This window comes from Hemiscyllium ocellatum, chromosome 33, assembly GCF_020745735.1.
Source record: "Hemiscyllium ocellatum isolate sHemOce1 chromosome 33, sHemOce1.pat.X.cur, whole genome shotgun sequence".
In the NCBI taxonomy this organism is placed as follows: domain Eukaryota; kingdom Metazoa; phylum Chordata; class Chondrichthyes; order Orectolobiformes; family Hemiscylliidae; genus Hemiscyllium; species Hemiscyllium ocellatum.
In genome coordinates, this window is record NC_083433.1 from 13,029,044 (window position 1) to 13,047,134 (window position 18,091).

The 18,091-nt window shown below is 43.3% G+C and overlaps 1 protein-coding gene across 4 annotated transcripts in view; it reads left to right on the forward strand.

Annotated features, from left to right (window-relative positions):
• LOC132831528 (cytohesin-3-like) overlaps positions 1–17,307 on the forward strand; it is a 75,070-nt gene extending 57,763 nt beyond the window's left edge. For all 4 annotated transcript variants that reach the window (XM_060849728.1, XM_060849726.1, XM_060849727.1 and 1 more), the window contains exons 7-13: positions 1,053–1,165; positions 4,440–4,588; positions 6,900–7,011; positions 8,813–8,889; positions 11,723–11,794; positions 13,553–13,707; positions 14,384–17,307. In XM_060849728.1, the coding sequence (XP_060705711.1) occupies positions 1,053–1,165; positions 4,440–4,588; positions 6,900–7,011; positions 8,813–8,889; positions 11,723–11,794; positions 13,553–13,707; positions 14,384–14,462 (757 nt within the window). In that variant the 3' untranslated portion in view covers positions 14,463–17,307. The remainder of the gene's footprint in view (positions 1–1,052; positions 1,166–4,439; positions 4,589–6,899; positions 7,012–8,812; positions 8,890–11,722; positions 11,795–13,552; positions 13,708–14,383) is intronic.
• Positions 17,308–18,091: the final 784 nt, after the last annotated feature.

Here is an 18,091-nt window from a genome sequence, read left to right on the forward strand (position 1 = left end):
CTGTGGGAGGAAACCGGAGCACCCAGGGGAAACCCACGCAGACACGGGGAGAATGTGCAAACTCCTACATGAGACTCCAGACCTGTAGCAACCATCCTCTGAAATAGCTGTGTAAGCTGCACAGCTCAAGGATGAGCAGCAACTGCTGTCCTTGTGAACAAAACTGACCCTCCAGAAAGAATAAAGAAAAGCCAGATAATTACAGATTTCTCTTTCCGTATTGATACCTTTTTATTCCAGACCTTCAGCGACTGCAGCTCTTTGTTCTATTTTTAATATGATGAGAAATGATTCCTCTCAAAGTGTCATGAATCAGTGGAATTCACTCCCCCGGAATACGGAATAAACTTGAAGAGGAGATAAATTAATTTTTATTTAGTGACGGGTTGAAGGGTTATGGGGAGCAGGCAGGAAACTGGAGTTGAGGCAGAAATGAGATGAACCGCAATCGTATCAAAGACAGAGCAGGCTTCAGGGGCTGAACCGCCTATTCCTCATTCTTACATTCAGATCCAGGCCACAATTGTAAAATTTCTTTGCTAGCACAGTGGTTAGCACTGCTGCCTCACAGCACCAGGGTCCCAGGTTCAATTCCTGCCTTAGTTGTCTGTGTGGAGTTTATGCATTCTCCCCGTGTCTGCATGGGTTTTCTCCCACAATCACAAAGATGTGCAAGTTAAGTGAATGGGTCAGGCTAAATTGCCCATAGTCAGGGGTGTATATAGGGAATGGGTAGATTACTCTTCGGAGGGTTGGTTTGGGCTGAAGGGTCTGTTTCCATGTTGTAGAAAATAATAAATTAGATTAGGGAATCTAATCACAACCTCTCATTTGAACAGGATGTTATATCCAATTATTTTCCCCTTCTGTCCCCAGTATAGTGCAGTGTGTTACGCTTTGTGTCTTTCACTGTGTCTCACATCTGCACACACACACCATGGGTGCTGGGGGTAAAATAAAAAAATAAAAAAAAACAGAAGTGTGCAAAAAAAAAATGCAGTGTGTCTCTACCTGAATGCTTTCCCAAACTATATGCTTCCTCTAACTTGCAGGCAGTTTCTATGGAGCTTCCGGTTGCCGGGTGAAGCACAGAAGATCGACAGAATGATGGAGGCGTTTGCAACACAGTACTGCCATTGCAACCCAGACGTTTTTCAATCAACAGGTAGGAAACGGTCAAGCTCTTTACTAACGCTTCCAATAACATTACAGGGAAAATTATTTGTCATAAACTTTCACGCCGCCTGTTCGTAAACCTTCTACCCATTGTCACAATTTTCAGTGGCACTTTCCTCTCAACATTCAATTTTGTTGAGTTGTCATTTCCCATTCAGTCCTGCCAAGTCAACTGTGTATGAAATAACTCCACAAAGGCCAGTATCCTGTCACCCAGTCACCTTTATTTACATGTCCATGGTCCATACTAGCACATAGCCGACTCCTAAAGTGAGCAGAAGCCCTGACACTCCTGTTTATTTATGTTTTCTGAAATAACTCCATTGAGGCCGGTATCCCATCACCAATTCACCCTTTATTTTTATATAGACAGCCCTTGACTCTAGTCCTGCTCCCTCAGAGCCAGCTCTCAGAGTGAACAGAATGTCTGAAATGCCTCTTTTTCTTTTCTTGGAATCCCTGATACTCCTGTTTTTAGAATTTTTTTTCTTATCTCCATAATACCGTCTAACTGCGGTAGCGCTTATGTTTTCCCCAGCACCCATGTCGTGTGTGTGTGTGTGTGTGTGTGTGTGTGTGCAGGTGTGAGACACAGTGAAAGACAACAGGTGTATCAATCTTTATTCGATTTTCACCACCAGGAAGCAAAGAAACACCGGAGTGGCCAGTGACAAGCAATGCCCTTCACATCAAAGGGCAATGCTGTGTGATCAAACAGTGAAGGGGAGGGCAGGGACTAAATCACAATAGAATTGGAGGGGGAAGACACTCCTGTTTATATCTGTCAGCCAGGGCTTCCTGATTGGGGCTGTAAATCAGGTCCTATAAGGGAACTCATATTCTATGAGGTCCACCTAGCTGACCTCAGTACAATCTCTCCAGGGTAGTTCCACGCAGTTGCCATAGGTGACACTATCCAGCAAGTACTAACTCTGTCACCATCCTCTATAAACTCAACTAACCCTGGGCACTACCAAAGCAATTTAAAGAAAAAGGTTTGTATTTATATTGCAAAGCAATGGTCCCAGAATATCCCAAACCACTTGTGAACCAATGGAGTACTTGTTGAAATGTGGTCACTGTTAGAATGCACAGGAAGCTTCTGGTAACAGCAAGGTAATAATAGCCAGATAATAGATCTGGTTAGGTATTGAGTGAGAGATGACTGCACACCGGAGAGAGCTTGAGAAATAATGCCTTGCAATCTTTAACTACCACCTGAGATGGCAAATGGAGCTGTGGGTTAACATTGTGTCTAAAATCAATGATAGTGCAGGCCTCCCTCAGCATTTGAGCATCAGTCCAAGATTCTGTGCTTAAGGAGTTTGGAGTGGGATTGGAACCTACAACCTTCTCGACTCAGAGAGAACAGTGTTACTCACCGAGCCATAGCTGACACAATCGACTAGGGGGGCACCTCTTTAACTTCTTCCACCTCCTGCTCTCACCTACAAGACTATTTGTTGCTGATCCCTAATTGTCCTTGAACTGGGTGGTTTGCTCAGCCATTTCAGAGGGCAGTTAAGCATCAGTCGCATTGCAATAGATCTAGAGTCATAAGTGTGCCAAACTAGGTAAGGGCAGGGATAACCTTCCCTGAAGGGACACTGGTGAACCAGATAGGCTTTATGTCAATCAGTGTTCATTGTCATGGTCAGCCCAACCAAGGTTACCTCCTAGATATGTTCAATGTCATGGCTAGGATTTAGTCTGGGCCTCTGTGTGACTAGACCAGAGACGTTAGTGCTTTATCATGGTCTCTGTTTATTCTCCCTTTGGGCTGAAGAATGAGACATGGTAGGGAACAGTCTTCACCATGATTGGTCACAGAATGGTGCTGAGGCCAAATGCTTGATTGCACTGGAGAGGGTGCAGTTGGGATTCACCAGAATATGGCTTGGGATGGAAATTTCCAGTCATGAGGAGAGACAGGATAGACTGGGCTTGTTTACCCTGGAGTAAAGGAGGCAATCTGGTTTGAGGTATACAAAATTATGAGGGGTAGGCAGAATAAACCATGAGAATCTCTTCCCAGTGGGAGATATATTTGAGACCAGAGGGAATAGGTTGAAGGCGAGGATTAAGTGGCTGACAGAAGATCCGAGGAAACATTTCTAACACAGAATCACAACAATGTGGTAGCAGGCCATTGATCTTCTGAAGAGCATCCCACTCAGACTCACCCCTTCCCCTATCCCTGTTCCCCTCCATTTCCCATGGTTCATCCACCTAGCCTGCACATCACTGGACATTACAGGACAATTTAGCATGGCCAATCCACCCTAACCTGCAGATCTTTGGGCGGCGGGAGGAAACCAGAGCACCTGGAGGAAACCCACGCAGACATGGGGAGAATGTGCAAACTCCACACAGTCATTGTTGTGGTTCTGTTCGCCGAGCTGGGAGTTTTTCTTGCAAACGTTTTGTCCCCTTTCTAGGTGACATCTTCAGTGCTTGGGAGCCTCCTGTGAAGCGCTTCTGTGCTGATTCCTCCGGCATTTATACTGGTTTGAATCTGCCGCTTCCGGTTGTCAGTTGCTGTCCGTTGCAGTGGCCGGTATATAGGGTCTAGGTCGATGTGTCTGTTGATAGAATTCGTGGATGAGTGCCATGCTTCTAGGAATTCCCTGGCTGTTCTCTGCTGGGCCTGCCCTATAATAGTGGTGTTGTCCCAATCAAATTCATGTTGTTTGTCATCTGAGTGTATGGCTACTAGGGATAGCTGGTCATGTCGTTTCGTGGCTACACAGTCACCCAAGGGGGGAATTAAACCCAGGTCCCTGGTGCTGTGAGGATGCAGTGCTAACTACTGAGTCACCATGCCTACCCAAATGTGGTAGAAATATGGAACACACTGCCTGAGAGGGTAGTAGGGGCAGGTACTCTCACAACATATAAGAAGCTTCTGGAAAAGCAGTTAAAATGCTAGGGCATAGCTGGCTATGGACGAAGTGCAGGTAAATGGGATTAGTGTAGTTTGGTGTTTGTTGGTCAGCATAATATAGTGGGCTGAAGGGCATGTTTGTGAGCTGTATTACTCTATGCTCAGAGGATTGTGCTAACTCTTTGAGATATAATTATGTTTTTCTTACAACATCGTTCAATAGAACAAGTGAACATTGCCCTGGGATTTATAACAAGCCTCTGGTTGGAAACAAACTTGTTGGAGTTATCATTCATTTACTTATTGTCTTGGAATTACTTGATCAGAGTGTGGATTTGCAGATGCATCCTAAGGTCTAACCTTTTACCTTTCATTGCAGATACCTGCTACGTGTTGTCCTTTGCCATAATCATGTTGAACACAAGTCTCCATAATCCCAATGTTAAGGACAAGCCAACACTGGAGAGGTTTATAACAATGAACCGTGGGATTAACAACGGAGGGGATCTTCCTCAGGATCTTCTCCGGGTAGGTATTTGCTCATCATTTACTGCCTGTAGCTGACAAAGGTCCTGGTTCATTGACAAACAACAGGGGGCTTCCAACTCCAAATTGATTTGGTGACCCTCCCCCTCTCCCAAACTCTCCCTCACCTTTGATGGTCTATTACCCTTAAAGGGCGTTGTGTAAATTCATCAGTTGGAGAACACGGCACTTTACTGGTGATGGGTAATAGATGAGAAGAAAAAAGGGGATTTGATGATGTGGGAGTAAAACATTCGGTTGTGTGTAAGGGCATTTCTGGGTGTAATTAAAGAAAGAACAATAGGTTGGGTAACACAGAAGCGTTATGATTAGATTCCCTACAGTGTGGAAACAGGCTCTTCGGCCCAACCAATCCACACCGACCCTCCAAAGAGTAAACCACCCAGGCCCATTTCCCTCTGATTAATGCACCCAACACTATAGGCAATTTAGCATGGCAAATTCACCTGACCTGCACATCTTTGGACTGTGGGAGGAAACTGGAGCAAACCCAGGGGAAACCCACGCAGACACGGGGAGAATGTGCAAACTTCACACAGACAGTTGCCTGAGGCGGGAATCAAACTTGGGACCCTGGTGCTGTGAGGCAGCAGTGCTAACCACTGAGCCACCGTGCTGCCCAAAGATGGGTCAGAAGATGGTCATTCAGCCCATTGTACTAGCACTGCACCCTTGAAATGAGCATCATTACCCGGTGCCAATCTCCCTGCTTTCTCCCCATACTCCTGCCTGTTGTTTCTGTCCCATTAATTATCTAATACCCTCTTGAAAAATAGGTTAAACAAAATAATTTTTCAAAATTATAAGATCTCTTGTAGCGCGGTGGTAGTATCCCTACCTCTGGACTGGGTTCAAGTCCCATCTGCTCCAGAGGTGTGTAAGAACATCTCTCAACAGGTTGGGTTAATAAAACAAAACATCTGTGGCCCACTAGTGGATGGGGGGAGGGGGGAATAGTCCTCTTGAATGTCTCAATTGAACCTGCCTCAATCACATTTTCAGGCAGTGCATTCTGGACTTTAGCTGCACTCTATTCTGTTAGCCTAATGCACTTGTATAGTATGATCTGCCTGTAAAGACATAAGATAACACCTCGGTACACGTGAGAGTAATAAATCATCGACTCGTTGTGTGAAAACATTCTTATCTCACATTGCCCTTGCTTCTTTGCACATCACTTGAAATCTATGTCCTCTTCCGCTTGTTCCTTTTATGAGTAGGAACAGCTGTTTTCTACCGACACTATTCAGCTTGCTTGTGATTTTGAAAACCTCTATCAAATCCCTCAGCCGCCTTCTCTCCAAGGAGTACAGTCTCAACCTCATCAATCTACCCTCATAGCTGGAACCATGTCTTGTAAATCGCTTCTGTGCTCTGTCCAGCGCATTCACATCTTTCCTATAATGTGCCACCCACAACTGGACACAATACTCCAGCAGAAGTCTAGCAGGTATTGGATTAGATTCCCTACAGTATGGAAACAGGCCATTTGGCCCAACAAGTCCACACCAACCCTCCGAAGAATAACCCACCCACAACCATTCCCCTACCCTATATTTATCCCTGACTAATGCACCTAACACTATGGGCAATTTAGCATGGCCAATTCACTTAATCTGCAATTCTTTGGATTGTGGGAGGAAACTGGAGCACCCAGCAGAAATCTACGCAGGGGAGATAGGGAGAATGTGCAAACTCCACACAGTCGCCCTAGGTGGGAATAAATCCTGGGTCCCTGGTGCCATGAGGCAGCAGTGCTAACTACTGAGCCACCGTGCTGCCCTAAAGGAGGGTTTGGCAGTGGTGGGATTTGAACCCCTGCCGCCAAAGAGACTGGAGCCTTAATCTAGTGCTTGGTCACACTACCTGATAAGAAGTGTCTTGTACAAGTCCAACAGCACCATCTAACTCTTGTTCTCTGTACTCCTATTAATAAAGCTGAGGTCATTGTGTCCTTAATAACTGCCCCCTCCACTTGTCCTGCCATGTACAATGATCTGTGCAAGTCTAACCCCAGGTCTACCCTCAAGGAACAGGAGCAGACCATCAGCCCCATCAGCTTGTTCTGCTATTTGATTTAATCATGGCTGATCTATATCTTAACTCTTTCAGCCCCAGTATCTGGTGAAGCTGCATCAGTCTTCCCTAGGACAATACATCCTTCCTGACGGACTCAGCCTGCAATGTCAGGGATTTTGAAGTCAGTTGGATGGAACTTTGCATCAAATTGTATTGTCAGATTACAACAATTTCAAGTAACACCTCGTCCCACCTTTTGATTATTTTCGTACAGAATTTGTATGAGAGCATCCGGAACGAGCCATTTAAAATCCCAGAGGATGATGGGAATGATTTAACACATACATTTTTCAACCCAGATAGGGAAGGATGGCTTTCGAAACTGGGTGAGTGAAAGATACATAATCCCTGTGCACTTTGACAGCATTTAAGGATAATGGACCAAATACAACCAGAGTAATAGATAAATGGCCACAGGGCCATGTTGTATGTGATCTTTTGTGGGGGTCTCACTGGGCAACATTTCTTATTCCACAGGATGTGGGGAGTGGGCGCAGGTGGAGGACTCAGGCATAGGATTCAAATGACATTTCCAGTGCCTTTGATAGCACCTCCCTACTCATTCCTGACCCCCAAAACAACTGGGCGGTGGAGAGGTGTCAGGTTCCCCCTGCCCACCACCTCTGGGATAATTGTGCACCATAAATAGTCACTCAAGGGCCTCTTCCGAAATTTTGTCCCCTTGTAGAGGGAGGAGGAGGCAGCCCAGTGGATTCCAGATCCTGGGCTATTGATGGGAAAGGGTGAAAGATGCGTCACTTTACGGTCTACCTTGGTCTATCAGGCTCTCTATTTCTCAACCCTCTCCTCCCCATGTTTCCTCTGTTAATCTGGGCTCTGCAACCTAGCTCTCCATTCCTACAAATCTTGTCTTGCTTCCTCGCCTGGACTCCTCCCCCCACACACACACTTTCTCCTCCACAACGTAGCCCTTCCATCTGTATGCAACAACGATGTGTGTTGGGGCCAACTGTAATTCCGGTACTGGCCACCTCTTCTGATGGCACTGATGGGAGCAGAGATCAGCTGGTCATTTGACTGGCTGACAGCTTTTGGAGAAAAGACTTGTTCCCTCAATGGGGAAATGGAAGTTCAGCTCTGAACTTAATGCCCTTCGGGCTATTAAATGGCTGAGGGGCAGCCCATTGCATCCAGTGAGAGGGATGGGGTGTGGTGGAGTGGTGGTATGACATAAGTTTGACTTCTGCACTGGGAGTCCAGGAGCCCTATTGATGTGAAATATATTACCCACTATCTGGAAGTCTTGTGGTGCAGTGGGTAAAACTTCTGTCATTAAATCAGAAGGCGCTGGTTGTGTGTCCCACTCCAGGACTTGATGGATGCAGAAAGTGCATTCATAACACAACCTAACGGGTGTGTCAATCTACAGACCCTTCCAACACTCCTACATAGGCAGGGCAGTAAAACAGTGGGATAGACTCCAAGTTAGCCACTCCTGGATGTGGATTGGCATCTAGCCTCTGATGATGGGCCAGCTGTCTGTTTAGGGAAAACCAAATGTAATCATGTGCTTTGTCTATCTCATGTGTCTCCAGATGAGGAGAGGCTCTTCAGGGCAAGAATAGACACTAAATGCTTAACCCTGTGCAGTCACTGCCCTGGAAGTATTTGATGGGGACAGTATCAAGAGAACTTAACTTCCAGTACAGAAGAGTTGAATGAGCTGTCCCTGTCCTTGGAGTGTTTGATGGGGACTGTGTAGAAAATACTTTCATTTTAAAAAGGCAGAGACCTTTACTCTCATTTTAAAAGAGTAGAGGGAGCCTTTCTATGTCTCTAAGCCCATCCTGTCCCTGTCCTTGATGGGGAAAGTGTAGAGAGAGCTTTATTCTGTATCTAACTCCATGCTGTCCCTGTCCTCGGAGTGTTTAATGGGGACAGTGTTTGGGGATGTTTACTTTTAGTTTAAAACAGCAGTACACTTGACAAAAGTTCAGTTTCTGAGGTTTCAATGGCAGAATGAGTGGGGTCAGAGATGGAGTTACGATATTTCCTGTATATGGCTGTGATCTGTTCACGTTGTGTCACAGAGGTCGGGGGGCAGTCTAAATAATCTACTGTATGATGCCCCTCATCAATGCCCCCCCCGCCCCACTGTCATTACAGGAGGCCGCGTGAAGACATGGAAACGTCGTTGGTTTATTCTGACAGACAACTGCCTGTATTACTTCGAATACACGACAGTAAGTCATGTTTTATTCATGTAAAGTGAAGTTAGGTAAGGCACAGAATCGGGCCATTCAGCCCCACCAGTTTATACCATCGATTATGCTCCTGTTGAAATCCTTTCCATCTTTCCTCAATTAAATTTATTATCACAATCGTTCCCTGCTCCTTCTAATACGTGTCCAAATACTTGCCCTTAAATGCATCAAAACTGCTCACTTCAACCACTCACTGTTAGAGAAAGTTTCACGTTGCATTAAGAGTCAGAGTCATACAGCACAGAAACAGACCCTTCAGTTAAACTCATCCACGCCAACCAGATATCCTAAATTAATCTTGTCCCATTTGCCAGCATCTGGCTCATATCCCTCTAAACCCTTCCTATTCATATACCCATCCAGAGCCTTTGAAATGTTGTAATTGTACCAGCCTCCACTACCTCCTCTAGCAGCTAGTTTCATACATACACCACCCTCTGCATGAAAATGTTGCCCTCAACCACCTTTTTAAATCTTTCTACTCTCACCCTATACCTATGCCCTCTAGGTTTGGACTATGCAGCCTATCCATGCCCCTCATGATTTTATAAACTTCTTTCAGGTCACCCCTCAGCCTCTGATGCTCCAAGGAAAATAGCCCCAGCCTATTTACCCTCTCCCTGTAGCTCAAACCCTTCAACCCTGACAATATCCTTCTAAATCTTTTCTGAACCATTTAAAGTTTCACAACATATTCCCTATAGCAGGGAGACCAGAATTGAATGCAGTATTTTAAAAGTTGCCTAACGAATGTCCCAACTTCTATACTCAATGCACCGACCAACAAAGGCAAGTATATCAAATGTCTTCTTCACTATGCCATCTACCTGCAACTCCACTTTCAGGGTCTATGAACCAACACTCCAAGATCTCTGTTTGACAACATGCCCCAGGACCTTACCATTAAGTGTATAAGTCCTGCCCTGATTTGCTTTATCAAAATGTAACATCTCACACGTATCTAAATTAATATAGGTTTGCTCACTGAGCTGGAAGGTTCATTTCCAGATGTTTCTTCACCAATTCGACTGGGACAACACATCCATCCTAAGACAAGCCAAACAGAGACATGCACGAGAATTCCTCGAAGCATGGCATTCCAACCAGAACTCTACGTCAAGTTAGACCCCATCTACCACCCCTGAGAAAAAGAACAGGAAATGACATCACCAACCCAAAAAAATTCAAACACATAAATTAGCAGCAGTGCTTCGCCTGGAGGCCCACTGAAGATGTTACCTAGTATGGTGACGAAATGCTACCTCAGCGAGCAAACCTACATCCAAAACCTTAACCTGAGCTACAAATCTTCTCAAAATTCGCTAGTACCTAAATTAAACTTTATGTGCCACTCCTTGGTCCATCCCAGCTTTCAGAGTCAGGGAAAATAGGTCACTTGATCCACAACTGGAGCAAAGAATTCAAATCCACGAATGTGGCCAACCCAGCCCATTACCCAGAGACTGAACTCCTGCTGATCTCACAACCAATCACATTGAAGCAGAGGAGCCATTGAGGGGATAGTTCATTCCCACGTTGAACTGAGACTGCTTCCCCAAGTCATATAAAGGTATAATCTGAATGCTTTATCGGATTTGTTACTGACAACGTAACAGTGATACTCGCAATCATTATGCTATTCTCCTCAAAAGGGAGAACATTCCAAATCCAAATATGTTTTCATTCCACTACAGCTCCACAAACCTCCACACCACCACCTCCCCCCACCCCCACCCCCGTCTCCCCCAACCCAAAACACAATGAGAAACTCACTTTCTATTATAGAAAGAGTTCATCTGAGACTGGTAATGGGCTTATTGATCTTTGTCTGCACTGGCAACAATTCTGTGATTTTCATTCTAGGTTATCCAGAAGCTTAGGAATAGTTCTACCCACTGAGATATTGTTATTTATATTTTACCTACTCGCGGGAGGAGTTAGTCAGTTTGTTGTACATTATAAATTTTACAATCTGCAGCTGTATTACATAGACTATTACAATAGCTATAGGAAATAAAATGGTAGTGTCAGTATCTCTGAACCAGGAGGTCCTCCTGCCCCCGGGGTGCACAAAAAAACTCTTAAAAAATCTCTCTTAAGAAACAAAGGTGGGGGGGGAGGGGAGGTGGGATAGAAATCTCTTGTGGTACAGTGGTAGTGTCCCTACCTCTGAGCCAGGACACCTGAGTTCAAGGCCCACCTGTTACAGAGGTGTGTAATAAAACCTATTAGAAACTTTCTCTTAGGAGGTAAAGGGGGAACTCCTTGTTTTGCATGGTAGTGCCCCTATCTCTGAGCCAGGAGACTTGGGTTCCTTTCCCACCTGCTACAGTGATGCATCAATAACATCCCTGAACAGTTTGATTAGAAAATTTTGCTGCGAGATAACAATATCTCTTCCCCAGTGCTAATGTGGTTAACAAGTCTTGAGCTCATGTAATATTTTGTTACTGGAAGGTAATAGTTTTGTTACTCAAGTATATACCTCTTCTGATGATTTATTAGTATGTTAATCCTTCACCACTAAATAGGAGTACACTTCGATGACTAATGTTCGAGGAAGGGTTGGCAGTAAACCTATCCAAAGATCTGGGCATCTCTTACAACAGCTCGCAGGTTTGTTAAGAGTTGGGAAGTGAGACATCTTGAATTGCTCTCACTCGTGCTGAATGTGCAGAAGTAGCATTGTATTAGCCAAGACTTGAGGACCTGTCCTCACCTCTGGGTGCACGACTACATTTTGTTCTAGCAAAATATACATTTTCCAGTAAGATATTTCCAACAAAGGCACTGCTCTGTTCTGTTTTGGCAGGATAAAGAACCCCGCGGTATTATTCCTTTGGAAAATTTATGTGTCAAAGTGTCTGAAGACTCCAGAAAATTGGTATGCAATTTAAATAAAAGATCTCATATTTTAAGTTAAAGGGGTTACAAGATATTTAAAATAGGAAGTGAAATCTTTCATTGGAGACTTGACAGAAAGTTAAAAACAGCACCAAGGTTTTGTTGCTTGCTGAGAAGGGATCAGGTGATTTTCCGTCTGACTAGGCCCCATTTGTAGGCCGGAGATGACACCTGGCTGGAGTTGCCTGAGACTTCAAAGATTACAGTGATTTTTTTTTTCCTGCTGTAGCGTCGCCTGGGGAAATATCACAAGATGTTTTACATACAGTCATATAGATGTACAGCACGGAAACAGACCCTTTGGTCCAAATCATCACGCGGACTGGATACTCTAAATGAATCTAGTCCCATTTGCCAGCATTTGGCCCATATCCCTTTAAACGTTTTCTTTCACCTATGAGCAATTGTAGTTGTAAAAATAAGAGAGATGGGAAAGGAGGAGGTTAAAATGAGCCATTTAGGCAAGAAAAGGGAGATGATGGCCTAGTGGTATTATCACTGAACTATTAATCCAAAGACCCAGGTAATATTGTGGGGACCCAGGTTCAAATTCCACCGTGGCAGATGGTGAAATTTGAATTCAATGAAAAATCCGGAATTAAGAGGCTAAAGATGACCATGAAACTGTTGTTGATTATTGGGAAAACCCCATCTGATTCACTAACGTCCTTCAAATCCCTACAGTGCAGCAAGGGGCCATTTGGTCCATCGAGTCCGAACCGACCCTCCAAAGAGTATGCATCTAGACCCAGCAGCCCTTAACCTTATCACTGTAACCCTGCATTTCCCATGGCTAATCCACCTAGCCTGCCCAGCTCTGAACACTTTGGGTATTTTGAATGGCCACTCCACCTAAACTGCACATCATTGGAGTGTGGGAGGAAAGCTGAGTACAGACACGGGGAGAATGTGCAAACTCCACACAGTTGACTGAGGCTGGAATCAAACCCAGGTCCCTGGTGCTGTGAGGCAGCAGTGCTAACCCCTGAACCACTCCTCACCCATGTCCAATCAAATGGCCTTTTTTGCATTCTCATCTCTTGTGATTTTTATATCAAATAAAATTCTTCACAGAAAATGACTTTTAAAATGGTACACATTTTTTTGAATGCAAACTTACATTTTGATTACAAACCTATGAGAGTTGGCAACCCATAATTCAATGGTGCATTTAGGGAGAAAGTCTTGGGATATTGATCAGCGATACTGAAGGAATGGCAATATATATTTCCAAGTCAAAACTGGAAATGAAAACATTCAGGTGGTGTTCCCAAACATCTGTTACACTTGTCCTTCTAGGTGATTGTAGTCATGGGTTCGGCGTATTGCTTCAGTGCATCTTATGGCTTGCACAAACCAATACACCAGGGATAAAGTCAATGAATATTTCAACTGGTGAATGGGTGCCCATTAGCTGGGGTTCTTACTCTGGGATGATGTTGTGCATATTCAGTGTTATTGCAGTCGCATTCCTCTAGACACGTGAAAAGTATTCCATCATATTCCTGGCTTGTGAAAGGTGAACAGGCTTTGGACAGTCAGGAGGTTACTCTCCACCTGCCTGTTCCAACTTCTGAAGTGCTCCTTGTAGATGCAGTATTTATACAGCTGGTCCAGTTAAGTTTCTGGTCAATGGTAACCTCCAGGACGTTGATGACAAAAAGGTATATGAGGCAAGAAGGTTATATTTGCACAGAAAAACAGACTAACCACAGACCAACCTACTTTGATGTTACAGAATTGCTTTGACTTGTATAGTCCCAACAGCAAAGGTCATACCATTAAAGCCTGCAAAACACACAATGATGGACGGGTTGTTGAAGGGAACCACCAGTTTTACAGGATATCTGCCCCGTCGAGGGAAGAGAGAGATGAATGGATTAAATCAATCAGGTAAAACTGAGCCGTAATGCTGTGTGATTGAATGAGCTAAAGTATTTAAAGGATTTTTTTTGTCAGAATGCAGTTAGTCGAAATTGTTACAATCTTTTCTGGTTAATGATCTAATACCAAACAAGTGCACCCAGTGAGGACTAGATTTTGAACAAATCCCTTACGGAACACAAGAATAAATTATGATTTAAAATGCACAATCTGTACATTAGCTCTAAAGCAGGATTTGGCAGATAGTGCAAAAACAGAAGGAAATATTCAGTAGGTCAGGCAGCAGCTGTGGGGAAAGAAACAGAATTAATGTATCGGTTTGATGGTCTTTCAACAGAGCTGGGAAAAAAAAAAGTTATGAGGTGTAGTTGCTTCAAAGCCAGTTGTAGAGGTAGGTGTCTTGGGGGCATGGTGACAGGAGGGTGTGGAGGGAGGGAGACAGAACAAAAAGGATGAAAGGTTAAATAACAAAATGGATGATGGTGCTAGGCACAAGACAATGGTGATGGACAAAAAGGAGAAATTAAATAAGACAGAACTATTCCTGACACCTGAACATCTTCACATAAACGGTGGACTCAAAAGTTAAGTGAGTGAAGTATTTTGTGTTATAACGTGTAGTGATAACAGTTACTGTCTTTTCCCTCTTATAAATCAAACTTATTGTGTTTGTATTATATTTCAGAGCCAGCATCACGCGGGATCCTTTCTACGACATGGTAGCTTCTCGAAAGAAAAAGTTAACTGTCAACAAGTCAAATTGAAAGGATGCACTTTGTTTCTTACCTCTCAAGTGGTTGGATAAATAAGCGAGTCACCTGTATTGTGTGAACTTGTGCTTTTGGTGACTACACCTGTTTGGACCATTCCAAAATAATCCCTGAGCGTTCCTCCATCAGGATGTGCATAAATCTCTGAATTATTTTATTGTGAATTACACTTTGGACAGACTTGTATTGTCCTTTGCTCCAGTTACAGTCATAATCATAAATGATCAGAAGCTCATTGGTGCTATCATAGCCTGAAAATTGCCACTGAACCTGCACTCTTATGTAGGAGCATGAATATGCAATAGTAACAATTATGTTCCATTGACACGTATTGTGGATTTCTCCTAGACCTTCCATGCTTAAGTTCTAAATATATTGTCTGGGATAACTGTTGAATCATGGCCTCACATTCAACCAGAAGCCTTATAAGTGATTGAGGGGGGAGGCAATGACAGTGATAATATCGTTGGATTGTTAATCCACTAACCCAGGTCATGTTATGGGGATTCAGATTCGAATCTGCCATGGTAGATGGTGGAAGCTGAATTCAACAAAAGAAATCTGGAACTATGTATTAAGTGATGACCAAGAAACCACTCTTAACTGTCAGGTAAAATTCCATTTGGCTCACTAATGTACTTTAGGGAAGAAAACTGCCTTCCTTACCTTATGCGGTCAACATGTGACTCCAGACCCATAGCAACATGGCTCACTCTTAATTGCCTTCTGGGCAATAAGGGATGGGCAACAAATCCTGGCTTAGCCAGAAATGTCCTCCTAGTATCCCATAACACATATCAAACATTAGTGACTCCATACATGGAGTACTACGCACAATTTTGGTCTCCTTATCAAAGAGCATTATCTACTCACCCTAAAGGGACTTCATTGAAAGTTCATTCGACTGTTTCCGGAGATGAGGGGTCTATCCTACAAGGACAGATTGACTAGACAAGGCCTATATTTCCTGGAGTTTTGAAGAATAAGAAAGGACGAGGTTATCGAATACCTTTGCAGAATAGATGTTTCCTCTGGTTGAAGGGTCCAGAACTGGGGTCAGAGTCTCAAAATAAGGGACCCAGATCTAGACATCTTTCTTGATATATTATGAATCTTTGGAATTCTGTACATGGATTGCTGAGTATAGCTCTAACGATCTCTGTCTTGACTAAGATAATTGAAGAAGATGGGGGTAAGTTTTGGAGTGTAGAGTTGATTGAAGACTAGTCCTGATCTTTGCTGAATAGTGCAGCAAGTGGAGGGAGCAAATAATCTCCTCCTGCTTCTGCTCCCTATGTTCTTAAATACTGGCAGCAATTGAAAATGACTCCTTTTACAGCCGCTGTGTTTCAACTGATTCAGATAACTGCTGACATTTGATGTGTGGTGTGGACAGTTTCCCAGCACCAGTGACTGCCTTGCTATCATTAGGACTTTATAGATTGAAATGTGTAAAAACATTGTTCAATTGAAACTTACTGAACAGACATATTGAGTGTCTAATAATGAATTTTTTTTAAAAAGAGATTATTATATCTAATGTATTATCGGTGTCAAGTAGGTTTTAATGAATAAAGCACTGAATAAATAGAGGTTAGAAATAAAAACTAATAGTTCTACAAACTTCATGCTGTGTTTTGAATGGTTCAAATACACTGTCCCTTGATACTGAATCTTTAATTACGATAAGCTACTTAGCCCACCTTCAAGAATTTTGTTACCCTGAACATTTATTCTTTTTGGGCTACATCTCAACAAGTGACAAAATTTCTGAAATGGAAATTATTTTTAAACACAGAGCATGAACAAGCTATTCAGAAAGCTATTATTCTGACAGATCCAATACCTTTTTATTAGCAATGTAGATGAGATTAACAAGTTTAAATCAAAAGCAGTAAATGCTGCTGACTTCTATACTAAAAGCAGAAAGAGCTGGAAAACCCAGCAGGTCTCGCCACAGCTGCAGAAACAGTAAGAGGCTTCATGTCAAGTCGAATAGGACTTCTTCAGACGTTTTGTTATCTTGCAGAGTGTGCAGCTGTGGCTAAGTAGCTAGCACTGCTGCATCTTGAACAGAAGGTTGTGGCTTCAAGTCCCAACACTTGGTTTTCCAGGCTGATGTTTCAGTACAGTACTGAGCGTGGTCAGTATTATCGGAAGCCTGGTCCTCCTGCCCTCTCAAGTGGGTGTAAAGATCCCGAGATACTACTTGAAGACAAGCTACACTATTCTTTTAGTGCCCGGCCAACATTTATACTTCAGTTATTGTGGGAAACCTATCTTTCATCGTTTAGCTCTTTACATTTGTGCAAGTCTGAAAGCACAATTAGAGATTACACACTTGACAGCAGCAGTCAAGTCGCCATAGTCTTACCAGACCAAAGGGCTGATCTCATTAGAGATACATGACTGGCGGTGATTTAACCCGAGGGCCACCATACTTCAGGTGAAGGGACAGGTTGAGGAGGAGAGACCTTCATAGTAACCTCAGCAGGTGTGGAGATTGAATCCATGCTGTTGGCGCCACCCTTTATGACAAACCAACCATCCAGCCAACTGAACTAAACTGATCTTGTAATACACAGAGCAACATTACGTTATACTTAAGGAAATGGCTTCAGTGAAATTTGATCTTCTCCAACTGTCACTGTTTAAGTAGTGAAAGAAAGGAAACAATTTGTATACATGCCTGGTTTAGAAAGCTATGTATGTATTTTGTTATCTGTTATAAACTTTATGTATATTTGTTTAAAGATGGCTGAAAATCTGGTTTGTGGAAAACAAACTGCAGGTATTCTGCTGTAAATAGACTAATAAATTTATAATTTTCTATCAAAAACCTTCCCAATTCAATTCTTTTGTTCAACTCTTTCTAAGCTGATGCTTTAACAATTCTCCAAAATGTTCTTGCAACCTCTGGGGCTGGAATTAACAGGCTGGGACCATTATCCCCAACTTAGCTGTGAGATTGAGAGCAAGAGAGATCAAGATTGAACATAAAGCTGAAAGGATAAACAAATCACAGGAACATGGGCAAAGGTCAGATTGAGATTAGCATAGAGTTACGTATGACTTCTTGCCATCTTGCAGGATGTTCAGCTGGACCAACTGCTCAGGTCTTACAAAAAGCCAACACAATGTTGGAATAAATAACTCTCTTGAATCAATGATTAAAAGCTCATCACTCCTGCTGTTCAATGTTGTTTAGCCTCAATGTGCTGGCTGTACAAAATCAGCTAATCAAGTTGTCCATCTAACAAACATGTGCGCTTGGAGGAACCGCAGAACAGAATGACATAACGGGCTGAACAGACAACTTCTCACCTGCAACCAGAGTCTGTGCCAGTTTACTGAAAATGGAGGCTCACTTGGTCCTGCTCCCCCACAGCATCGCTGGCGTTCTCAGCACGGATACTTTCACTCTTAATTTCATCTGTTTCCAAACTCTCAGGCTGAGCACTTCTGATAAGAGTCATGTGCTATGTCATTCCTCACATTAGCACTGCTTTCCAGGATTCTTTGCTGGCACCTTACCCATTCACAGCCATGAGATACGTAAGTGTCGCACAGTTGACTCTCATCAATTAGAAAAGTAGGTATACAGGGTTATGAGCTGAGCAGGG